Source organism: Vipera ursinii (assembly GCF_947247035.1).
Source record: "Vipera ursinii genome assembly, chromosome: 1".
Classification (NCBI taxonomy): Eukaryota; Metazoa; Chordata; class Lepidosauria; order Squamata; family Viperidae; genus Vipera; species Vipera ursinii.
This window is the reverse complement of record NC_139512.1, coordinates 214,336,325-214,362,828: the sequence shown is the minus strand read 5'-3', so window position 1 is coordinate 214,362,828 and position 26,504 is coordinate 214,336,325. Positions and strand designations below refer to the sequence as shown.

Sequence of the window (26,504 nt, the reverse complement as noted above, 5' to 3'; positions counted from 1 at the left end):
GGTAGGTAAAATGAGGACCCAGATTGTTGGGGGCAATTAAGCTGACTTTGTAATAATGCCGCTTGGGGTGTGTGTGAAAGCCCTAACAAGCAGGCATATACATAGAATGAAGGCTACTGCTAAGCTTGTAAGCCGCCCTGAGTCTTCGGAGAAGGGCGGGATATAAATGGAATTAAAATAAATAAATAAAATAAATATAATAGAGCAATATTCAGTTAACAACTGTCTTGCTTAGCAGCAGAAATTTTGAGTCAATTGTGGTCATAGGTTGAGGACTACCTGTACCTTCCTTAAAAGCACAGGAATCCTAATAATCAACAATTCTTGTATATTCTCCATTACCTTTTCCCTTCCTTGCCTGTTGTTAAATGAAAGATGAAAGATCTTAAACAATGAACTTTTTTTCACCTGTTAAAAACAAACTTGTATTAAATTCACTTTCTTTCCATCATATGCTAAGAGCAAAAGGAATGAAGCTGAAATAAAATATACATAAAATACATATGTAGACTTTGGAAACTTCCTTAAAAATATAAATTACACCAATAGGGATTCCAAGCACTCAAACTGTAACCTTTCCTAGAATATTTTAGATTCAGTCAATAATTAGAAAAAAATATGGATTGACTTCTCACTATGCTGTTTTTGCAATATATATAGGAAACATGATGCTCTGAAGATATTTAGGTCTACCATTCCTCCAATCTTTCTGTTAACTATAATGGCTGGCCCTGACGAATGTAAAATCAAAAACATCTGAAGAAATGAGACAGCTAATATTAACTGTATATTAACAGAGGGTTTCAGATGGCTATTTCAAATATACATCATGATGGCATATTTAACACACTTAACACTTTAATGTAACCAGATTTAATCCTTTAGTTACTTTTGTAAAGCCAATAAACTGAACTCTCCTTAATTTGTAACCCTTGTAAACAGTCTGCAAAATAAGAGCTGTTTTGCCCCAAAACCACCCAATTTGATTATTTTAAAACCTGCTAACTACTACAAGGACCCCAAAACTTAGGGTATTTTTCCCAAAGATTTGGTGAAAAAAAGATACTTACATAGTTCAATAATAAATCATTCAATAATACAGAAGGTAGCAGAACTTAATGGGACTGGAGTTGGCAGTGATTGATAGAAAAATGAATTTGGTGGCATGGTGGGAAATTCAACACTACCCAGTGCTTGAATTTGCATATCCAATTGCACATTACATAATGAACTTGGATCTTGACTCGATAAATTGATAAATTTGGACAGTATGATTTTGTCTTTTTATAAAATAAACCTCTCAAATGCCCCAGTATTGAAAAGAGTTGTATTTGATGTCTGCTGGACTTAATACATCAATAGAAAAAGAGCTTAAATGTAGCTCATGACTAAAAATGTTGCCCATTCTTTCTCTAAAATTTAATAGTCAGCGTAAATATACTTAGATGATGATGATCACGTCTTCTCCATCTGAGTACCCAACTATAGCAAAGTCTACCTAAAATTTAGGGATATGAATATTATATAGTAACAACCTCTGAATAATTACTTAAGAAAGTGAATTGTCGGTTCTCTAGGGAACACTACCCATTTTTTATGGCTTACTGTAATCTCAAATGTAGGATCTGCCTATTCATGAATTTTGGGGATTTTACTCCAGTGCTTTTGATGGGAGATCAAATGACAGAAAATAAATGTAAATAGTGCAATACACTTTATTTATACTTACGATCCCAACATCGTCTTCATAACTAGTAACCTGCTTATAATAGGGTGATCCAGAAAGAACTCTCCATACTGACAAACCACAACTACTTGCTTTAGACATTCCGGCTCCATCATCATCCACTTCATAGCCACCAATAATCAAGACTCTATCACAAAAAGATGACACACAATTTAGTTTGGCATCCTCCAGTTCCTTAAATTTGTGCCATGGCAAAAACTATTTTCAACCGTCATAATTTAATGATTACTGATTTTAGCCTTTAAAACCATTATTTATATCGTTCTGCCACCTGGGCATAACAAATCCCAAATCCCAATTCACAGTTCCTATTTAAAACTATTACTTAGAGAGAAAGAAAATCAAGAACTAAGTCTCCCTGAATTCAGCTCTATTTACCACTAAGTGTTTGAGATTGTAATTAATCTAGCAAGCTAATTTCCTAAGTAATTATGTGTTTCAATTTTTTTAGAACTCATTGTAAATTAAAAATATGTAGTGAGGAGATACGGCATCATTTACCCAAATAAAAGATTGAAAAAAATGTTTTAACCTTTCGGGTTTTGCAAAAGGTAAAATATTACCACCTAGTGGTAGATGAACAACAGCACATTTTGTCATGAATAATGCTTATAACTGTAATTTACTTCATTGGCTAGTTATCAAGTACGGAGTAATAAAAATAAATAAAATCATCCCTGCAAAAAGAATTGTCTATTTAAATTCTTTATTAATTTTCCAACAGGCAAGAGATTTTATTCAATTCTGCTTTTAGATTTGCTGGCAATTTATTGGTAACCATGATTTTATTTTAAAAATAATTAATGCTTTCTTTACTGTTTATCTAACCATTCCTCTTATACCCAAGACATTTTATTAGCCAAAAAAAGGACCACAGCACAAGTTTAAAATTTTAAACAATTCTTCACAGAGCTGACAAAATGCAAAACAGAAGCAACCATTTAAGAGAGATGGCATCATATTTCTCTGCTCACCAAGTCAGAAATGATCTGAACTCCTACATGCACACAATTGCAATTGAAAGAAAGCTCAGGGGAAGGAGATCAACCACAGAAATATTTGAATTACACTGAAAATGAGTTAAGAGTTATCAGGGAGCAGGGGGAGAAAATGGGCAATGTAACAAATGTAATAGTTCTCCCTTATGAGAAGCAAGGAAATTAACCATTACACTCTGGGGAACGATATAAACCATGCACTGAAGTAATAATCAGGAACATTTATGAAAGATAGACAATAAGTTATAAAGTCGCTGAAGAGAGCCAGTTTTGCATCGTGATAAAGATGCTGGGTTAGAAACCAGGAGATGGTGAGTGCTAGTCTTGTTTTAGGCATGAAAGCTGACTGGATGACTTTGGGCCAGTCACTCTTTCAGCCCATCTCACCTCACAGGGTTGTTGTTATGGGGAAAATAGGAGGCAGGAGTATTAGGTAAGTTTGCCACTGTGAGTTGACCAAAAACATATAAAAGGCAGAATAAAAATGAGGAGGAGGAGGAGGAGGAGGAAGGGGAAGGAATAGTGTTGTGCAAAGCATTCCAAAGGATATCTTGCAAAACATGCCGGTGTAAGAGAAGCAGTCCATCTTAAGCAACAAGGTCAACAGATTTGATTTGACTACCTCAAAGGTTTTCCCCAGTTGTATGCATGGATACTGCTCGGGGAATGCCAGCTATGCATGTTCAGACAGGCAGAGAGGGCTTTCAAAGAAACTGTTTTCAACCTTCCAGAGCAGGGGTCTCCAACCCCCAGTCCGTGGACCAGTACCAGGCTGCAGCACGCCAGCAACCAGTCCACACAAACAAGCAAAGCGCCATCTGCAGGATGCAGGCAGCACACAAAACCGCGCCCTCCAGTCCGTGGAAAAACCTCTCTCCGTGTAACCGGTCCCTAGTGCCCAAAAGGCTGGGGACCTCTGTTCCACAGGATATATTATTAGTCCTTACTTAGCAATCATAATTGGGGCCGAAAATTTAAATTGCTAAGCAATGTAATTGCTAAATGAAATATCACATGACCATGATCAATCGTGTCTTCCCACTTGGTTGTTAAATGAGTCACTGAGGGTCATTAAGTGAAATAACATGTGACTGTGAATTGTGATTTTACTGCCCACTTCTCCACTGACCCTGCTTATCAGAAGCCAATTATGAAGCATGCAAATGGGGATGACTGTGGGAACACTGCTAAGGTTAGAAATGCAAGAACCAGCCACAAAGTGATTTTTTCAGCACCATCATTAACTTCAAACGGGCAGTCACTAGGCAAGGTCTACCTGTCGCTCTTTTGAAACATTGAGGAGCGTGTCACTTGTGCTTCGTGAAGCACTGTTCCTGAATATTTTGCACAGCCCTAAAATTACTGGACAATGACATCTTAAAATAAAAACTAAGCCCATGAATAAAGTCAAACGAGTAACAATTTATTGAAGAATTGTTACTGAACTTGGAGAATAAAATTATAGTGAGAGACACTGCACTAAAATTTTAGGGGCAAAGAGACTCCTGACATTAGTCATACAAAGTCCTTCAGAAAACAAACTCAGATTATTTGAGCTTGAATTCCTAAATCTAAATGTGAATTTAAGAAAAACTGTAGATTGGTAACTGGGATGTAAAAAAAAACAAAAAACAATGAGGCAATTTTGTTAAGAGTATGTCAGAGATGAAAGGACAATAGAGAGAGTCCTTGACTTACAACCCCAAATGAGCCCAAAATTTCTGTTGTTAAATGATCTTTGCCCCATTTTACGAGCTTTGTTGTAACAGTTGCTAAATGAATCACTGCAGTTGTTAAGCAAATCTGGCTTCCCCACTGACTTGGCTTCTCAGAAGTTTGTAAAAGGTGATCACATGACACCGGGACACTGTAACCATCATAAATATGAGCCAGTTGCCAAGCCTCTGAATTTTGATCACGTGATCCTGGGGCTGCTGCAATGGTGTGAACAAAGGTCACAGGTCACTTTTTCCAGTGCCATCAAATGGCCACTAAATGAACTGCTGTAATTCGTGGACTACCTGTAATCAGCAATACAAAGCAGATGGCTAACTTTTAAAACTTGTAAACATCTTCCCTTTCAAAAATGTGTAACATTTTGAAGAACAATGACAACTCAAGACCATATTCTTTAGGGCAGGGGTAAGCAACCTTGGCTCTCTTATGACTCATGGACTTCAACTCCCAGAATTCCTGAGCCAGCATGGCTCAACTTGGGAAACTCTCCCTTTCCCCTCAGCATGGCTGGCTCAGGAATTCTGGGAGTTGAAGTCCACGAGTCATAAAAGAGCCAAGGTTGCCTACCCCTGCTCTAGGGAAAGTGATAAAAGAACCCAGAAATAAATATTTTCAGCAACGTTCAAAGTATTCACAACAAGAAGAGAAACAAGAAATATCATTTGCACTCCAATTTTAAATAATACAAATCACAGAATTCATTAGAGCAGGTGTAGCTGACCTGCAATCTCCCAACAGGCCACATGTGGTCGTGGACAACTGGTAATGAGGCCACAATATAAGCTCCAGGTTGTTTTATGGATAAAATTGCAAAGGGGACACAATATTTTTATTTTTTATTTTAATTCCATTTATATCCCGCCCTTCTCCGAAGACTCAGGGCGGCTTACAAACTTAGCAGTAGCCTTCATTCTATGTATATGCCTGCTTATTAAGGCTTTCACACACACCCCAAGCGGCATTATTACAAAGTCAGCTTAATTGCCCCCAACAATCTGGGTGGATTTTTGCCAACAATCTTCCCAATAATCAACATAATTTTTCAATGGTTTGGTAAGAGAGTTAAAATATTGGCTGGTAATATTTCTAGAGGGGAAAAAAATGTTCTGGATTAAAAAACAGGTCATCATCTACAGCAAAACTTAGTTTGGAAGCTTACTTCCACATGATTCAGCTTTACTTTCAATTATTAGATTCAGCAAATTACTCATCAGAGACCTATAAAGGATATGCAATATGAAATGTATTTATTGAAAGATCAAATTGGGTCAAACAAATTTTATTTCATTAGAGGTATTTTCTTCACTATCTGGCTACAGCAGCAGGCAAATAAATGCATACATACAGAATTTGTTTATCTAAGGTATAAAGGTAGTCCTCGATGTACGACCACAATTAAGCCCCATGTTGCTATGTGAAATATTTGTTAAGTGAGTTTTGCCCCATTTTACGACCTTTCTTGCCACAGCTGTTAAGTGAATCATTGCAGTTGTTAAGTTAGTGGCACAGTTAAGTGAATCTAGCCTCCCCACTGACTTTGCTTGTCAGAAGTTCACAAAAGCTGATCTCATGACTCCTGCACATAGTAACGGTCATAAATATGAACCAGTTGCCAAGCATAGAAATTTTGACCACAGGGATGCTACAATGGTCATAAGTGTGAGAAACGGTCATTTGTCACTTTTTTCAGTGCTGTCGTAACTTTCAACAGCCACTATATGAACCATTCTAAGTTGAGGACTACCTGTATAGCCTTCATAATGTTCTGTTGCTTTATCCCAGACCAGACTCTTTTGTTGGCCCTCACTTAATTGTGCAAAATTTGCCACAGCTGCCTCACCCAATGGAAATTGTTGTAATGGCATGTGGCAATGACCTTGGGAGACCAGAAGAAAAGCTACAGACTAGACCAGTGGTGTCAAACTCGCCACGTCACGTGACGTGTCATGATGTATCACGACTTTTTTCCCCATTGCCGGCAATGGGGTGGGCGTGGTTTCGCTATGATGCATCTGGCGTGCTGGCCGGCAGTTTGACACCCCTGGGCTAGACAATGGTCAGACAAATTGCAGTTTAGACTTCACAACAAATGGCAAACATCTCAGAAGGACCTTCCCTAGTTTCTTAAACTGAAAAGGTGAAGGGGGAGAACTGCAAGATCTATTAGGTAAAGGTAAAGGTTCCCCCGCACATGCGTGCTAGTCGTTTCCGACTCCAGGGGCCGGTGCTCATCTCCGTTTCAAAGCCGAAGAGCCAGCGCTTGTCCGAGGACATCTCCGTGGTCATGTGGCCGGCATGACTAGACGCCAAAGGCGCACGGAACGCTGTTACCTTCCCACCGGAGCGGTCCCTATTTTTCTACTTGCATTTTTACATGCTTTTGAACTGCTAGGTTGGCAGAAGCTGGGACGAGTAACAGGCGCTCACTCTGCTACGCAGCACTCGGGATTCGACCCGCCAAACTGCCGACCTTCTGATCGACAAGCTCAGCGTCCTAACCCACTGAGCCACCGCGTCCCTTTGCAAGATCTATTAATGTAAGCTTAAAATATTATCAAGAGTTAGAGCTGTACCTCTGGGTGTGCTTCGTGTCAGGACTACCTTGCAAGCTGACAATTGTGCATGCCTGCCATACACTAAAAAGGGTCCCTTTTTACGACTATCTAATTCCTTAATTTGGGGTAGAGTCGAAGGGGCTAAATGATGCTGAGCGTTTACTGGCTGGATGCCCTTCCTGAGGCCATGTGGAGTTCACAGCAGATTTTTTTTTCTTTGCACCCTAGGAGAGAAATATCTGCTGCTACTTAGGATTGAACTCTCAACCTTCCAAGTGGGAGGCAAGCATCTTTACTACTTGGCCACCTCATTACTCATGCATGACATATACTAACTTTTATTTAAATCCTCTTGCACTGGTGCAATAGTTCCAGAAGATCCCAGGGAGTTTAGGATGAATATCGCAACACAGACCATCTGTTACCCTTCCAAAACCAAATGAAATGTTATTACTAATGTTTGCTAAGTGCCAGTGACTGTTCTTATTAATTACCTCACTGCAGTCAAACATTTCAGAAGGAGTGGGCAACTAAATGATATCGAGCCCCTGGCTACTTCATTAAAATATTTAAATTACTCAATCTTACCGATGTGCAGGATGATAAAGTACTCCAGTTATTCCATTAATATAATGCTTGCTAAAGTTGAAAACATGGCTCTCTTGGTAACTCTGATTTGTTCCAACACTAGAACAGGAAAAAAATACAGGACTTATTTTATGAAATAGGATTTCCAATAAATTATTGGTAGAGACATTAAATTATATTTACCTCACCAGGTAGCTTTTCAGCTCACCACGATAATTGATGACTAACAGTTCAGCTGACCACTGAGCACTGGCTTTGTATTCCAGGAAGATCAATCCTGCAATGGCATAAGTCAAGTCTCCTGGGAAACTAGTGTCCTATTTAAAATAAAAATTAAAAAACAGGGTTTTTTCAGCAGTTAAAAGGGTTTCAAACAGTAGAAAATATTTTCTAATTGAAACCAAACTTTAAAAAAAAATCAATCTCTCAATGGTATATTATTAAATGCAAGCATAATGTTTTATAGAGAATATGCATTCCTCACTATTACTGTCAACAAAGTAGCATTATTAACATTTATTAATAGCACCTTAATAAAGTAAAAAGAAGTGATTCTTCCACTTAAGATGCTTTTTTCAAAATCCATCTGTTCCTGTATTTTTCAGTGTTTGATAACAGGCCTATTAGAAAACTCTAGTTAGCATATTTACAATTCTTTAAAATTATATTGAAGCAATTGTGATTTCTGACCAGTATGGTATGGTGATTAAGGTGCTGGCCTAGAAACCAGGAGACTGTGAGTTCTAGTTCTACGTTAGGCATGAAAGGCAGCTGGGTGACATTGGGTCATTCACTTTCTCTCAGTCTAAGCCACCTCACAAAATTGTCGTTGTGGGGAAAATGGGAGGAAGAATGAGGATTAGGTAGGTTCACCACACTGAGTTATTTGCCAAATAATAAGGTGACATAAATAATAAATAAATTCATGCCTGTCTTCCAGTATGAAAGTAACTGGTGCTAAATGATATTCTGTTTGGAATTATTATTTTAGAGACCGGCAGCAATTTTAGGCCAATACCAGCAGCCTTATTGACATAAATAAAATTAAATATACCTTGTTCAAATATCTGAAAACAAAGGATGCAAGATTACCAAACACACGTGCAAAATAGCTATTCAACCAAATGAGCCAGAAAGCATGTAACGATGCAAGTTCTCAACTTAAGACGTTAAAGCTGCAATGGGCTAAGAAGGTTTTACTGGACGGCAATTGGACTTGTAAAGCTTGTAAAGGAAAAGAAAATACCGGCTGGATGAGGAAGAGTTCACTGCCAACCAAGTCAAATACTCGAACAGTTCCCGTGCTTTCACCATAGGCAAGCAAAGTGCAATCATGACTCCAGGCAACACATCTCCACTGGGGATTCGGATCTTTAGGGACTGCGTGGCAAAGAAGTTAAATAGATAAACCTCAAATTGCAAATGGTTAACAAAAATCTCTTTTTCCCCAAACTACAACTTTTAAACAGTTGCACAGCAGAATACATACTCCAATGTTCCCTAGGGCAAAGCCATTCTAAAAATAACTACTTTGTTTTATAGCTACTCTGCATCGAAGGACGGTGTGATGTTGATTTGATACTCTCTGAACCATGGAGTAGAAGCGGGCTCATGAATCACAATCACAGGCTGAGATCTCAGAATTACCGGTATAATGAAAGCTCTTGAAAGTTATGGGAAAGAAGGGGGAAAAAACAGAGCTGTACTTTTATAATCGTATTTCCACAATCATTCTGAAAATTATGTCGTCGTTTAAAAAAAAAAGTTAGGAAGATACAATATTATTTCATTTGCCTGTTTTACATCCACAAATGCCTTAAGGGGCAAGTGTGATTGACTAATTACTTTATTTAGGACAGAGCAATTACACGTTCTACCTACTGATTTGGGCCTCCCTTGTTTCAGGGCTCATACAGTCTGTATCTCTTCTATTTCTTTGGGTCTGTATGCCTCAAAATCAGAAACAAAACCCTGCAAATGTAGGTTCCTCAACAAACAAACCATTATTCTGGTCTCATAGTACAAAAGCATGAAGTAGCCATTCAATGGTTTGGCATGGTTATTGCTCAGATATCCTGCCAGGAGAGCCATGAAACAGCCGCACTGAGATTTCGAGTTGCTATGGCTTGTTCATGTTGCGGATCCAGAAAATGCTTTTCTCATCGAAGGACATGTTGAGATCTAATCATGTGAACTCTGGCAAAACCGAAGCCAAACCTTAGACTAACTAGGACCAAGTTGGCTTATTTTAGGGATTGAGCAAATGCTGACCTCCTGTTTTAGACGCATCTTGCATCCTTTCTTTAATGATTCTATTCCACCATTTCTTCGATATTAGTGTAGCTTGTGTCTGGTTACAAAAGTTGGCCATGGCGAGTTGGCTGTGAGGGCTGGCTGTGGCGAACTGTCCTAGACCAGGGGTGTTTAACTCGCCGCATCACGTGATGTGTCACAACGTACTGTGACTTTTTTCCATTTGTCGGAGCTGGGGTGGGTGCGGCTTCCACGTGACGCATCCAGCCCGCGGGCCGGCAGTTTGACACCCCTGTCCTAGACCCTTGTGGAAGGGGAATGATACTAAACAGAGGGGAGAATCAAGCCAGGACAAGCTTAGTGGAGCCAAAACATTAATCACCTTTTTGTAGAAAAGGAGAAACATAAAGAAAAAAAGAGGAAATAGGATGCAGTAGCTAGAAACCAAACTGGAACTTTTGGTTAGAACTGCATTCGATAGGGTTTGTTTTGCATTTTTTTCTGGATAAGTGAAAACATTACTTACCTTGACATTTCCCAATGACCGACCCAAATTCATCCTTGGCAGACCTGCAACATACAAAATGCATGTTTTGCAAAATATCTTAATTGTTGTCTACACCAGACATGTCAAACTCGCAACATCACGTGACGCGGTGCAACGTATCAGGACTATTTTGCCATTGCCGGCAATGGGGTGGGCACGGCTTCCGTGTGACATGTCCGGCCCGCGGGCCGGCAGTTTGACATCCCTGGTCTACACTATTTCTTCAAGGGCTGAGATTACACCAGTCTTTGAATGTCACGTTAAAAATTGTTCTTTGTAAAAGAAGGCAGGTCCACTTTAAGAGATTTCAAAGTAAGTGGAAGCGAAAATTAAACTTCCTTTTAAATTAATGTATTTTACTATTAAAGTTACAATATAGATACACTTTCCATAATTCATGTCTCCTCACATGTCACTTGATGCTTCTTTTAACAAAGGAAAAAGAATGCTACAATAGGGTCTCAACAACCTCCTCTCATATTGACAGTCCTTGACTTAAAAAGGCAATTGGAACTGGAATTTCCATTACTAAGCAATGCCATTGTTAACTGAATCCTACAGTTATTAAGTGAAGAAACTTCCTGCCAGCCTCCCACAACCAAACTTAGTGGGGCAACCAGCAGGAAGTTGCAAGTTCCAGGCCACAGGCAGATAAGTGGTTGCTGCCAGCTGGAGGGAGCAAGGGGGTGTGGGCGCATGGGCTGGAGGATGGTGCACAAGGACACAGGTCAAAGAAGAGGTGGGGTTGCGATACGAGTCGGAAAATGCACAGGGTTGTACAGGGACACACTACTGGCTGCTGCAAGCACAGAGGGTGTGGCTTGGGGAGACTTATCCCAGTCATTTGTGACCTTCCCTGCTGGCTTCTCCATTGACTTTCTTGGGAAGTCAGCAGAGAAGGTTACAAATGGCAATCATGTGATCATGGAAAAGTTTGGAAGTTGGTTTATGCTAGGTTATATTTTGATGGCCATGTGCTGTAAAAAGAGGGGAATGATGGGTGAAATTGTGTCACTCAAGACACAAGAACTGGGATTTGGGTGGTTTGAAGATAACTGATCAAAATGTTCATAAAAATGAACAAAATTTACACTTTAGCTTTTGTGCATTTTCTACTTTAAATGACAAGAAGCTTATACTAAGAAAAAGAAATCAACAATTTTTAATGATATGATCAAAGGTGGCTTCAGAAGTTGCAAAAGGTAGCCAGAACTGTTTAGCTGTTATTAAGGTAAAGGTAAAGGTTCCCCCGCACATGCGTGAAGTCAATTCCGACTCTAGGGGCTGGTGCTCATCTCCGTTTCAAAGCCGAAGAGCCAGCGCTTGTCCGAGGATGTCTCTGTGGTCATGTGGCCGGCATGACTAGATGCCAAAGGCACACGGAATGCTGTTACCTTCCCACCGCAGTGGTCCCTATTTTTCTACTTGCATTTTTACGTGCTTTCCAACTGCTAGGTTGGCAGAAGCTGTGACAAGTAACAGGCGCTCACTGTTACACGGCACTCAGGATTCGACCCGCCAAACTGCCGACCTTCTGATCAACAAGCTCAGCGTCCTAACCCACTGAGCCACCGTGTTGTTGTTGTTGTTGTTGTTGTTGTTATTATTATTATTATTATTATTCCTATGCAAAACTCTTTAATATCTGCCTGCTTTGCAACCACTGTGCAAAGCTCCATCAATCATGTAGTCAGGAGGAGGGAAGGGCAAGAAAAGCTGAAATACTAAGTGATGTCAACCTTACCAAGTAGACCCGACAGGAAACACAACCAAAGAAGCTAATTCTACTTTATTGTAAGGCTACCTTAACAGAATCTTGCAACTATGAAAGTACAATTCTCCCTCTGCTGCCTTTACAGTCTGAGAAATTAGGGAAAGGGCCTTCTGAACCTCTTGATCTTCCCCTTATGCAGCTGAAGACTATGTTCTCTCTTATCCAATCATTCCCTAGGAAGCATTCCTTCACCCTGCCTCCCAAAGTCATTCCCACATGCCATTGCATGTGAGCGGCAAAGAAAGCTCTGAATTCAGTTGTTTAAAATATGTTTTATCTAAATTTTCCTATCTGATATCTATAAAATTATTCTGGCTGCATGTGCAAGATAGGATTTGAATAGTGATTTTTGGCTCAATTCTTACAAGATAAACAATGCAAATCACAGCTTCTTTTGACAGTTGCCACAGGCTGATGTGATCATGTTCATAAATTACAGCCCATTTTGTGTAGAAGAAATGTTAACTCTTTAATTTAGTCTATCACACAAAGTTATTCAGATCAGAGACTTTTTTAAAATGAAAGAAAATTAAAGTCTCTGGCCATATTCAGAATTTATCTTATTCCTAAAGCAATATGAATACTAACACTTAAATACGTGGCAAACAGATAAGAGAGCTAAAAAAAAGATAAAAGATCCACATTTTCTCTTATATCTTGGTTGCAATTCTATAAATATATTTGTGTAGGAGATGACCAGGCTGAGCCCGAGGGAGGGGGTCAAGTGCATCATCAGTCTCAAGTCCCACAAGAAATCTAAGTCCAGGCCACCTTGAATTCCTTTGACTTATCTGCTGCCAATTTGCTCTGATCATTAGTAGTTCAGATTCTTGTAGAGAACTTTAGCATACAATAAACCTATATAGAGAGCTGTGGTGGCACAGTGGTTAGAGTGCAGTATTGCCGGCTAATTCTGCTGACCGGCAGCAGCTCGATTCATCCAGGCTCAAGGTTGATTCAGCCTTCCATCCTTCCGAGGTGGGTAAAATGAGAACCAGATTGTTGCTAACTCTGTAAACGGCTTAGAGAGGGCTGTAAAGCACTGTGAACCAGTATATATGTGTAAGTGCTACTGCTATATTCATTTGAACGGCCTAATTTCCTATTCTTGACAATTTGTGTGAGTATAAGTCTTACTAAATTCATTTGAGTCCAGATATACAATTGTGCTGTTCTTCACTTACCTTATTTCTATAGTCTGGTCTTGAACAACTGCTAGCAGTTTTCCATTGCTACAAAAAGAAAAAAATCTGAATGGAAATCACAGGCGATTACTGCTTCCAAGACGTCTCAGGAATCATTTGATAAGAGTCAAGTCAAGGCAATACAAGGCAAGTGTGAGGTAGTCTCAATACTTTACAGAATCCCAAATCCTTTCTCTCTGTTTTTGAGTAAATAAAGTATACCTGATATTATTAAAAAATATATTCGAAGGTTAAATTGTAGACGTGCCACTAAATGGTGATGAACACGGTGCTTCAGAAAGTACTAGGAGGATGAAACTACCCTGAGAATATACAGTACCTCTCTTTGTAGGATGTAGGAAATATATAACCTGGGTTGGTTATGGATTTAATCAAGAGTTCAACAATGAAATCAGTAGGACTCAGGCTGGCCATTGTTAACTCAAGTGTACGTCTGATTAAATCTGGATCTAATCTATCTTTGCATTGCATATAATAAAAAAATGAGAGCACAAGTAAGATGAGAATTCCTATGGCTGTGATGTTAAAGAAACTAACTTGATGTTGAACATGATAACGGCAGCACGGTTACTGGTGGGACAATATTGGAAGAAGGATAGTTTGCCCACTGTAGAAGAATGGGTGTTTAAAGTTTCCAATCTTGCAGAAATGTATAAGATTTCTGCTTATCTGAAGGATCATTCACAGGAAAGATATATTTCAGTTTGGAGGAGATGGATAAATTATATTCAGAACAAATATGGGACTAAAAAGTACCATTTAGCTTATGAGTAGATTTTAGTGGGATATTGTTATTGGTACTTTGTTTGTAGTTATGTTAAAGGGGAGTTAAAGCGCATTATGAATTTGGTTAATTGTATATTATGCATAATTTTTATTTAGAATATGATTATTGTAACTATAATCCTGTATTTAGCTCTGGGAAGTGGGGGGGGGAAGTGGGGGGGTTTGGGGTGGGAGGGATTTGGGGATATATTGTAAAATTTTGTTTTTGTAAAACTCTTTAATAAAAAAAAGAGAAATCCTATGGCTGTCATAAAAGACAAAATTCATTTCTACTGCTAAAATACATACATTTCAAACATTTTTCTCCCAAGTCAGAAACTGCAGCAAAAAAAAAAGCAGCCAACAGCAGGATTTGTGGACCAGAAACTGGGGGTCTAAAACTAGGACTTAAAAAGAACTCGCTGCATAAAAACAAAACTCAGGATTCTTATCTATCTCTTTGCTACCGTTCACAAACTCAAATTCCCTATTGGTTTTATCAAATCTGGACTCGGGTAAAAAATACTTCAACTTTCCCATCTCATTTCAAAAGCGATATATTGAAACTCTGGATGTCAATTTCTGCACTGATTATTTTAAAACAAATTAAACTAAAAGCGCTTTGTTGCAGATTATATATTATGAAGTATTTAGCCCGAGTGCAGGAAAGTCAATTACCGTAAAGTCCCACTTTCAAAGGAAAAGGAATGTAGCCACCAACCTTGCAAGCTCCAGATGCCAATTCATCTGTTTATTGACCAGGCGGACAAATCCAACAGGGAGAGATAATGTTGCACTACTGGAAGCAGAAATGTGTATTATGTCAGAGCAATAAAGGTGATGCTTATGAATTTTAATTACATCACAATTGTTATGTGAAACAGATGAACTGCAAGAAGTAGAAATGTTTACAAATTCCTCCCCAAAGAGTGCTCCTACACTTAAATAGCTCTATTAAATACAGAACACAAGATCTGAAATATTAAAAGTAGCTGAACTACCATTATTGCTACTTGTTTTCCTATTTTTATCCATCTGTATAGTTGCCATTTAATATTATATTTGTTTAAGCCATTGGTATAAGGCAAAAATTTATATTCTTGCAAGCAGGATATAAAAGACACTATGCCTGCCTATCAGAAATGTAGGGAACTGTTTAATAATAGCATCCATCTCCACTGGAGGAGAGATGGTCGGTGCCTCCGTTGGCGATGCAGGCCCCCGTTTCGAACTGTGAGCTCCAGCGTTTTTTCGGAGGCCCTCTGTGGAGTTGGGAGGCGCCGCGGCTTGGAGGGCTCTGAGCAGCTGATTTTCGGAGCCAATAGAGCTGTGGCCTAGAGTGGCCTCCGGAACGCTGAAAGCCGAAAAGCGCGTGAAATGGTGGAAGAACTGGCGTTGCTTTGGAGCGGCGGGCAGAGAGTTGAGAGGGAGTGTTATGGCTGCTTTTCGCTCTTGTTTTTCGCTGTTTGGTGGCTACTTGGAGTTTGTTTCGCGCCTGTTTTCGGCGAAGGGGACCTTCGGTTGGGCGTTGGACGTCTGACGCTGCATGCTGTTGGTCAGACAGCACAGGTCAGCTCGTGTCGCCCGTGTTCTGTGGCCATTTGGACTTGAGCTACCTGTTTTGGATTCATCTGCTGTTCAGCCTTCTTCGCTTTCCTCGCTTCTGAGAAGATCTTCTGCGATTGGAACTTTTGTTATCTTCAGGTTATGCCGGGTAATTGCTGCTCAAATTCCTCTCTTCCCTCCACGAACCCACCGAACCCACCGGACTCAGAAGGTCCTGGAGCTGAGCCGCTGTGAGAGGGTGGCTCAGCTATACCATCAATTATACCACCCTATACCATCTGCTATCTCCCTAGAGGTGAGAGATCTAGGGAGGTATGCTTTATTTGGGTTGGTATCCTGTCCGCTCCTGGATAGGTTTGGGCCCTCTGTGAGAGGGAGGTGCCCGATCTGTCTCAGAAGTTACCTCAAGTGGTAGGGAGCTGGTGGACTGGACATTGTTGACCTTCTATTTTACATCCTCCTGAGTGGCTATGGGACTGCCTGGCTGGACCTACCCGAAAAATGGTTTATTTGTCTTATTCAAGCACGGACTTATTTGCGCTCAGGGGTGCCCCCCCTTCCTGGGCGTGACCCGCCTTTATTTCAACCTATCCTCTTGATGACGGGCCCAATTATTGTGACCCTGAGAGATGGTTGGGCAAGGACAGGAGCCTCTGTCATAAATTTAATAAGAGGCCCCTGGTGCACTTTTTAGCTCAATTTTTTGTGGGGTTAGGGAGGGGGGAGGGTTCTCAAAAGGTTTGGTTGGAGACTGGGGGGGTTCCACCAACCGTTTCTCAGACCAGGCCTGGGATTGATCACGCCGTGACGAGGCTTGGGCTGGGTGCCTCCGGGGCCCCGGAGCGGGGTGTGGGTTTGTCTATTCCCACGGCGGTAGGGAATGGCAGCAGGCGTGCGAACAGAGGGCCGTATCAATATCCGGGAGTGCGTCTCCGCTGTCTACAAGCGGTGATGCGCTCCGACCCTCTGGTTTCGGCCCATGGTTCCAGGAGCAAGGATGAGCAGCCACCTGAGCTCAGGCTCGTGTATTTCAATGCCAGGTCCGTAGCTAATAAGGCTCCTCTTATACGTGATTTGATCGAGGAGGAGCATGCGGACCTGGCTTGCATTACGGAGACCTGGTTGGGCCCAGAGGGCGGTGTCCCTCTGGTTGATCTTTGTCCATCGGGTTTCTGGGTGCTGCACCAGCCTCGGGCTCAGGGTAGGGGCAGAGGAGTGGCAGTAGTCGTGAGGGAGACCTTATGTCCGCGGGAGCCCACTGCTGTCCAAATAGTCGGGTGTGAGTCCCTCCTCCTGAGATGTGGCCCTAGAGCTCAGTTGGGTTTGCTGCTGGTGTACCTTTTGCCTAGTCACGCAGCAGCAGCCCTGCCTGAGCTTCTCAACATCCTCTCAGGGTTGGTGATTGAGTTCCCCAAATTTATGGTTTTGGGTGACTTTAATCTACCATCCCTGGGGGGATCATCTGAGTTAGCTCGGGAGTTCATGGTTTCCATGACGGCCATGTACCTGACACAAGTTATTCAGGGTCCAACTCATGGGGGGGTCACACGCTCGATTTGGTTTTTCTGTCTGGACGGTGGTTAGATGATCTGGGTGGGGGTTCCCCAATTGCTATGCCCCTGTCATGGACCGATCATCACCTCCTGCGGTTGGTCTTCCGTTTTGCCACTCCCCATCGTGGGGTTGTTGAACCAACGAGATGGTTCCGCCCTAGGCGCTTAATGGACCCTGAGCAGTTCCAGGCGGCGCTTGGGTCCCCACCTGCCTCCTTTGCTCACAGCTTGGCCGATGCCCTAGTGGAAGCCTGGGAAAAGGCGGCCATGGAGGCACTCGACCGAGTTGTACCCATGCAGCCCCTGACCCGGTGCAGATCCCAATGGGCTCCATGGTTTTCCATGGAGCTCCGGGAGATGAAGCGTCGGAGACGGGGCCTAGAGAGCTGTTGGAGATCCAGCCGATCTGAATTCGACCGGTTGCGACTAAGGTCTTTTACGAGATCTTATCTCGCGGCGATGTGGACGGCAAGGTCTAATCACTTTGCCGCCCTCATCACGTCCGCAGATAATCGCCCGGCCGCCCTGTTTAGGGTGACCCGCTCCCTCCTTAATCAGTAGGTGAGGGAGGAGCCCTTGCAGGGTCGTGCCAAGGAGTTTAGTCAACATGTCGGACAGAATCGCTCGGATTCAGACCAGTTTGCACTCCGACTAGGCAGAGTCTGACGATGAGGACGTGGGCAGTCTTGTCAATATTATCTGGGAGGAGTTTGATCCTGTGACTCCTGAAGATGTGGACAGGATCATGGGGAAGCTGAGCTCCACCACATGTTTATTGGACCCGTGCCCCTCCTGGCTGGTTTATGCAGCCCAGGATGGGACACGAGGCTGGCTCCAGGCAGTGATAACTGCTTCTTTGAGTGAGGGTAGTTTTCCCGCCGCCTTGAAGGAGGCGGTGGTGAGACCCCTCCTCAAGAAGCCTGCCCTGGACCCAGCTGTATTAAATAACTTTCGTCCGGTCTCCAAAGTTTGCTTTCTTGCAAAGGTTGTTGAGAGCGTGGTGGCGCATCAGCTCCCTTTGTTCTTGGAGGAAGCTGATTACCTGGACCCGTACCAATTGGGTTTCAGGCCCGGGTACAGCACGGAGACAGCATTGGTCACGCTGGTGAATGATCTCTGGCAGGCTCGGGACAGGGGTTGTTCCTCTGTCCTAGTCCTGTTAGACCTCTCAGCGGCTTTTGATACCATCGACCATGGTATCTTGCTGCAGTGCCTCAGGGGGTTGGGAGTGGGAGGCACAGTTCTTCAGTGGTTCTCCTCCTACCTTCTGGGGTGTTCGCAGTCGGTGTTGGCAGGGGGGCAGAGGTCAACCTTGAGGCCTCTCGTTTGTGGAGTTCCTCAGGGATCGGTCCTCTCGCCTCTCCTGTTCAACATCTATATGAAGCCTCTGGGTGAGATCATTCGTGGTTTTGGAGTTGGTTATCATCAGTATGCTGATGATACCCAGCTTTTTATTTCAACCCCAAACCACCCCAGTGATGCCCTCGACGTGATGTCTCGTTGCCTGGAGGCGGTCCAGGTCTGGATGGGGAGGAACAGGCTTCGGCTAAACCCTGACAAGACTGAGTGGCTGTGCGTGCTGGCATCTCGTGAAACACAGATTATTCCATCTCTTAATATGGGGGATGAGTTATTACCCCCCGTAGATCGGGCTCGCAACTTGGGGGTCCTCCTAGATTCACAGCTCTCCTTGGAAGATCATATAGGAGCTGTGACTAGGGGGGCCTTCGCCCAGGTTCGCCTGGTGGGCCAGTTGCGGCCCTATCTAGACCGGGATGCCTTGCGTACAGTCACTCATGCGCTCGTGACCTCTCGTTTGGACTACTGCAACGCTCTCTACATGGGGCTGCCCTTGAGGACCACTCAGAAACTTCAACTGGTGCAGAATGCAGCCGCACGTGTGGTGCTGGGGGTCTCCCGATACTCCCATGTTACACCTCTGCTCCGCGAGCTGCATTGGCTGCCAGTTGCCCTCCGCGTGAGATTCAAGGTGTTGGTAATGACATATACAGCCCTACATGGCATGGGTCCGGATTACCTACGGCAGCACCGGCTGCCGGCGTCAACCTCCCTCTGTCCAGTGCGCTCCCACAGAGTGGGCCTCCTCAGGGTGCCTCTGATCAGAGAATGTCGATTGGTGGCGCCCAGGGGGAGGGCGTTCTTTGTGGGCGCACCAGACCTATGGAACCGCTTGCCGGTTGAGCTCCGGATGGCCCCCGACCTTCGCTCCTTCCGACGCGATCTAAAAAGCTATCTATTTGAACAATCCGGCCTGGTCTGATGGGTTTGGGGTTTGGATTTGATTTTAGCATAGTTTTAATTATTTTATTATATTGGGCATAATTATTTAATCTTTTTTAACTTTTGTATTTATATTTCGATATTTATTGCCCTGTACACCGCCCTGAGTCCTTCGGGAGAAGGGCGATATAAAAATTAATTAATTAATTAATTAATTAATTAATTAATTAAATAAATAAATATAACATTAATAAGTTTAAAAGCAAAGTATAAAAAAGCTCTGATGAGAAACATGCTGTTAAGATGCATTTGCTCTCAAGAGCTGTGTGTGTGTGCATGTGTGTATATACAGTATATACATACGCACATGGACACACACACAATTTACATTCCGTATTCTGAAAAAATCAAAGTGCCTTTTAGAAGATAAATCTTACTGAATACAAAATTGCCACTGCAGAACCAAAGATTATTACATATTCCAAATGCTATTATAAGAGATAAAATGCCACACACTCTCTCAGAGTAACTTAAGGCAGAATGCTTAATCAGTTGTGATTAACAGTAGCTTACCTGCTCCAAAAGTGGCGCAGAAATAAGGCAGGGCCTAAAAGAGAAGAATATAATTATCTTTGAAAGAAAGGAAGACCAATAGAAGAGGCTATTTTCTGTAACTGTTTTGTCAACAGACCTTCCAATTCGTTCCCCTCCCCCTAAAAAAAACCCTTCTCCAAAACTTAACTCTGTATTTGGGGTTAGGCATGGAAATAACAACATATTTATTTTTCATTATTCTCATACCTTTAGCATTCTTACTCACTACTCATACATATGTTGGTACCAGAAGGTAGGAGTAAAAGGCTGTTAATGTTAACACATTAGTTTATTTTGTGGCAAAGGTTTCTACCCTTAACAGTCTGCTGCCTACTTGATTATTTAACATAATCAAGAAACAACTAACAAGATATATATGTACCTACACAGAGATGCATCCAAATATACAAAAAAGATCCTGAGAGGCTTATGCTACACTTTCATAATGAATAAATTAATGCTAATGACCACAATAGACTGATGATATCACTTCCCATTTAGTCATTAAGCAAGTCACCTGCAGTCATTAAGTGAGGTATCGCATGACCATAACTTTCTATTCTACTGCAGGCTTCTTCATTGACTGCTTGTCAGAAGCAGGTTGCAAAGCACAGAAATTGTGATCATGTGACCATGGGAATGGTGGAACAGTCATCAATGCCTATTGGTTGTGAAGTGCCCAAATGTTGATACTGTGAACACAGAGATATTGTGATGGGTGTAAATGCTAGGGCTGATCATAAAGTTACTTTTTCAGCATCACTGTAACTTTGAACGATCTTTAAACAGGGCAATCATTAAGGCAAAGTCTATCTCTAAATGCTATGTAATTCCTATTACACTAGGCTCTGGATGCAGTATAAGAAAATCAAAAATTTATAACTTAATAACTTTAATAATTTGTAACTGTTTTTAAATCTTTTTATACTGTTCAGAGCCACAGCTGTGAAATGGGCAGCCATATATATTATTTAAATTAATTAGTTTACACTATATTAATTTTAGCCACATAAAATCTACAATAATGAAGCTATGGATATTTACCCATAATCACTCTTGTGATGATAAATGATGCATAATGCTTCTGGTTGCCTCTTGGCTGTAAGACCAAAAAGATAGTTTTCAGTAAGTCCTTTATTTGTAAGGCCATTAGAATAGAATAATAGAATAATAACTTTATTGTCACTTTGAATGTACACCAGATATGTCAAACACAAGGCTCGGGGGCCAGATCCGGCCCGCAAAGTGGTTTCATGCGGCCCGCGAAGCCATCCTGGAAACAGTGAGGGAACGGCCCCCACTGCCTTGGCCCTGGCCCAGAGACCCTCCTTCTGCCAGAGACCCTCAGATCTGTCCCACACCTGCCCAGGCCCCCATAGGCACCCTTGATGCGAACGATGTAGAGCTGGCCATGCCCACCCAGTAAGCCATATGCATTCTAGCCACGCCCACCCAGTAGGCCACACCCACCCTGGCCACACCCACCCAGTCCCTTGAGGGCAACCACAATGCTGATGCGGCCCTCAATGAAATTGAGTTTGACACCCCTGATGTACACTAATCGACATAGATTAAAATGAAATTTTGTTGCATACAGCTCTCAAAGGATCACCACCTCTGATATACACTACATAAATAAGACAAAAATAAATACAGAATTATGCATATACCCACATATATTATATTACATAGAGACAACAGTCTAGTTCGGGTTATGTATAAATGTGCATGGCGAGAAAAACGAATCTTGCGAGTTTACCAGACGGATGGCATAGGGAACAAAGCTATTACAGAATCAGGTAGTCCTGCTAGAAATACTTTGAAATCTCCTCCCAGAGGGAAGCAACAGAAACAGACCAGGAAGTGGGTGTGTGGGGTCTCTAACCATGCTTTGAGCTCTAAGCACATAGCACTTATAAGCAGCATCCTGAATATAAGGGAGCGAGCTTCCTATGATCTTCTCGGCTGTCCTTACCATTCTCTGTATGGACTTTCTACCTGAGGCAATGCTGCCACCAAAACAGACAGTGATGCAGTTTGTTAAAATGCTCTCAATCGTGCCTCTGTAAAAAGTGGCCAGGACAGAAGGAGAAAGATGTGCTCTCCTCATACAACACAGGAAATGCAGGCACTGGTTTGCACACTTCACTAAGGATGACGTGTGGAGAGACCAATTCAGATTGTTAGTTATCTGCACCCCCAGATACTTAATACTGTTGACCACCTCTACAGCTGCATCCTTGATACTGAGTGGAGTATGACTATGTTGAATATTTCTGAAATCTACAATGATCTCCTTTGTTTTATCAACATTTAGAACCAGGTTACTATTATTGCACCAGTCCACCAGAGCCTTCACCTCTTCCCTATAAGCATCTTGTCATCTCGGATAAGACCCACCACTGCCGTGTTGTCTGCATACTTCACAATATGATTCGTAGCAGATTTGGCACAGTAGTCGTGGGTCATCAACAGTAACGGACTCAGGACACAGCCCAGTGGAGAACCCGTACTCAAGGAGATGGAATTGGAAACTTTCTTTCCAATTCGCACAACCTGAGGCCTATCAATAAGGAAATCAAGTATCCAATTACATAAAGGAGTATTAAAACCAAATAGGCCCAGTTTGTTCACCAGATGCTGAGGGATGACTGTGTTGAATGCTGAACTAAAATTAACTAACAGCATTCCCACATGAGTATTCTTCCCCTCCAGGTGTGACAAGCTAAGATGAAGCACAGAGAAAAGTGCATCTTCTACAGAGTGGTTCTTCTAATAGGCAAACTGTAATGAGTCAAATGTAAGAGGAAGGCATGAAACCACATAGTCCACGGGTTTCACACTCGCCACGTGACGTGACGTGTCGCAATGTATTACAACTTTTTTGCATTGCCGGCAATGGGGTGGGCACGGCTTCGGTATGTATTACAACTTTTTTGCATTGCCGGCAATGGGGTGGGCACGGCTTCGGTATGATGAAACTGGCCCACAGGCCGGCAGTTTGACACCCCTGATGTAGGCCTTTACCAATCTCTCAAAACATTTCATCATAATGGAAGTGAGTGCAACTGGACAGTAATCATTAAGGCATGTGATTTTAGGTTTTCTTGAGCACTGGTACAATAATTGCAGTCTTAAAACATGATGGAACCACGTCCTGATGCAAGGAGAGATTGAAGATGTCTGTGAGAACAGTGGCCAGCTGTTGCAGGTTGTAAATTAACCGTTGGGATAAGCAACTCTTTAAAACTCTACTCAAAATTACTACTCTCTAAGTTCTTTTAGAGAATTGTGAAAGAAAGATGTTCAAGAACTACTTCAACCCCAGAGCCAGGTAGAGAGACAGAAAGCAATTTAATGCTGCATGTTAATCCATGAATGCAATAGGACCCCCCTTTTATCTATTAAGGCTCTATTTCTTGGAAATACTCTTCTATAAGAAACACAATATTATAGTCACTAAGTGGAAATTACAAAAACAATCCTAATTTAGCTATGTGGTCTTCAGCATAACAAAAAGAAAATAAAAAGAGCATTGATAACTTCAATTAGCAAGGAGTCATTGGGCAGATGCAATAAGTTACCTTAATCAAGCAAAGAACTTTTTAAAATGATTAATAAATATCAATTAAGAGGCTGATTAAGCTCCATTGCTCAAAACACTTGCTTCACAGTCTTCTTGTGAAAAGTTATGGTGATCCAGGACAAAAAAGGTTCCACTAATGCCACTAACCAGAAAATCATCAGTTAACATCACAATCTTTGATGAAAATAAAAAGCTGTAGACAATCTCTAGCTAATAACCAGTAACAACAATTCCCTGCAATGATGTAGAGCAGGGATATCAAACTGCCGGCCCACGGGCCAGATGTGTCACGAAGAAACCACGCTCAAATTTCCCCATTGCCGGCAATGGGGAAAAGTTCTGATACGTCCCACTACATCATGTGAGTTGTGAGTTTGACATGTCTGATGTAGAGTTATAGAGAAAAACCAAGAGAAGGTATAGACAAAAAAAGGACTTTCATTTGGGGAGAAATCAGATGCAGTCTCATTATTTTAATAATGCCACAAACAGGGCATAAATTATTATCCCTCTTTTCAATAAGAAACATGCCCCTTGTAGAACTAGACAGCACCTCAGAAAGGAAACTTGACAGGGTCTGTCGGAAATATAAAAAAAATCCAAAAACCACCAAGCTTCAACAAAAAAAATATCATCTTCAGCCAGTAACAAATATCTCATGCCTTCTGCCAGATAGCCCCTATCTAATGCCTAATACAATTTTTAACCACTTTGGAAGCAAACACTATCCTACTGTCCACATCTGCATGATTCATTTCTAGGACTGTGTCTACTCCACTTACTATATATACAAACCCTATGTAGAGTTAATCATAAATTACATTATAACTTTACTGCTCAAAATAAAACTTTTTGTAGTGCCCACACAGAGACTTTAATTTTATTTATAAAGTAAAGGTAAAGGTTCCCCGGCACATGCATGCTAGTCGTTTCCAACTCTAGGGGCCGGTGCTCATCTCCGTTTCAAAGCCAAAGAGCCAGCGCTTGTCCGAGGACATCTCCGTGGTCATGTGGCCGGCATGACTAGACACCAAAGGCGCACGGAACGCTGTTACCTTCCCACCGTAGTGGTCCCTATTTTTCTACTTGCATTTTTACGTGCTTTCGAACTGCTAGGTTGGCAGAAGCTGGGATGAGTAACAGGCGCTCACTCTGTTACGTGGCACTCGGGATTCAACCCGCCAAACTGTCAACCTTCTGATCGACAAGCTCAGCGTCCTAACCCATTGAGCCACCGTGTCCCTATCAATTTTATTTATACATTCATATAAATAAATAAATATACTGTTTTCAGGATGTTTTTTTCAACTTCTAGCCTACAGCCCTGGTGGTCTCCCATCTAAACAACTATCTAGCTTTCCCAAAATTAGGTAAGATCAGCCTCACTTTACCATCTCTTTAAAGATGGCTTCTTATTTTGTGTGCCTGGTTGTTGCAATCAACACCAATCAACCACCCAGAACTGCTGGGAGTTGGGAGGTATATAAATGTAATAAATATTTTATTTTTCATCTGTCCCCCTCCCCCCCAATACAAAGTCACAGCTGTCATTAAGTTCTTCCCAAGTACCTAATGTTGTAATGCATTGTCATAGTGAAGTGCGGATCCAAACATTGTAGCCTTTTGCAAGTGACTGATGGAAATTGTGTGAATGCGCAGATACGTGCCTTCAAAGGTTTGGGGTTTTTTTTATGACACCAACAGAATATAACTAACCGACTGATACGTCTGCCATACTATAATGGTTCTTCATTCTGAAGTCAGAAAGACTTTTGATTGACATGATCTCTGAGGACAGAAGGTGGTTTATTTTACCATCACAGCAAGAGATCCAAACATTTTTTATTTTATTTTTTTGCAACGTGGGCATTCTTGCTGAAGTCCCCCAGGGCCAGAGTGTCATTATTCGGGCATAAACAAACGGCAGCCTTTAAAAAAGTCAACGACACGTAATCTTTTCTCACGACCCGACCTCTCGCCTCCTACGTGGCGGGAGCTCTAATGCTCTCGCCGCCAGCAGGCGAGTCATGCCTGTGCGACCACGGCGAAGACTCACCTGCACCTCAATCTCCGGCGGCCACTCGGTGTTGACCAGCAAGTCGTAGAGAATGTTATCCTCTCCGTCCTCCTCTTCCTCCTCCTCTCTCATCTTACTGCTGCTGCTTTCCCCCTTCTTTCCCCGAATAGCAGCCATGACTGTTCCCAGCCGGCTCCGCTACGGCGGCCTGTAGCGGACAAGCCAGTCTAGCGAAGACGCCTCTCGTTCACGCTTCACATTCCCTGCTCAGAACTGTTCTGAGCTGCGCTGGTGATCCTGGGACTCTCCAGCCATTGTCAACGGCTGTTAAGAACGATGTCCAATCCACTTTTTTTTTATTTTTCTCCTTAGTTTGTATTTTTAATTTGCAATTTTAATTTTTTGGGGGAAAAAATCAATTAAAAAGGGATAGCCTTGCTTAAGCTGGCAGAGTTCTGCATATACAGAATCAGCCTGTAACGTTCTTAATATTAGAAGATGCTCATTAAATGTCAGTTCCAGATGTGTTTGCATGGCAACTGCCAAATAATTCCGACTCGGTATTATAGGCATTCCGAACACATCTGGAAGGCATTAGGTTGAAAAGCTACATCATTCTTCCCATGTAACCACAAAACTAGAGCTACAAAAATTCGAATTAGTAACCGATTGCAGTAAAAGTTTAGCTTTTTTCAATCGTCCGGATTGTTGCAGGGCTGATCTGACAACCCCAAACACTGTGGTTTAATAATAAAAAAAACCTGCAATGTATCTGACT

At 42.0% G+C, this 26,504-nt stretch overlaps 1 protein-coding gene across 2 annotated transcripts in view; it reads right to left on the bottom strand.

The window, feature by feature from the left end:
* Window positions 1-26,235, bottom strand: part of NBAS (NBAS subunit of NRZ tethering complex) — a 175,961-nt gene extending 149,726 nt beyond the window's left edge. Inside the window, exons 1-11 of one of the 2 annotated variants that reach the window (XM_083348576.1) lie at window positions 25,766-26,235; window positions 21,168-21,222; window positions 20,103-20,136; window positions 14,891-14,968; window positions 13,384-13,431; window positions 10,405-10,448; window positions 8,872-9,005; window positions 7,809-7,942; window positions 7,626-7,724; window positions 1,730-1,874; window positions 343-408 (exon numbers count right to left, since the gene is read on the bottom strand). In XM_083348576.1, coding sequence (XP_083204702.1) covers window positions 343-408; window positions 1,730-1,874; window positions 7,626-7,724; window positions 7,809-7,942; window positions 8,872-9,005; window positions 10,405-10,448; window positions 13,384-13,431; window positions 14,891-14,968; window positions 20,103-20,136; window positions 21,168-21,222; window positions 25,766-25,903 — 975 coding nt within the window. In that variant the 5' untranslated portion in view covers window positions 25,904-26,235. The remainder of the gene's footprint in view (window positions 1-342; window positions 409-1,729; window positions 1,875-7,625; window positions 7,725-7,808; window positions 7,943-8,871; window positions 9,006-10,404; window positions 10,449-13,383; window positions 13,432-14,890; window positions 14,969-20,102; window positions 20,137-21,167; window positions 21,223-25,765) is intronic. The other variant, XM_083348577.1, reaches the window with a different exon arrangement.
* Window positions 26,236-26,504: the final 269 nt, after the last annotated feature.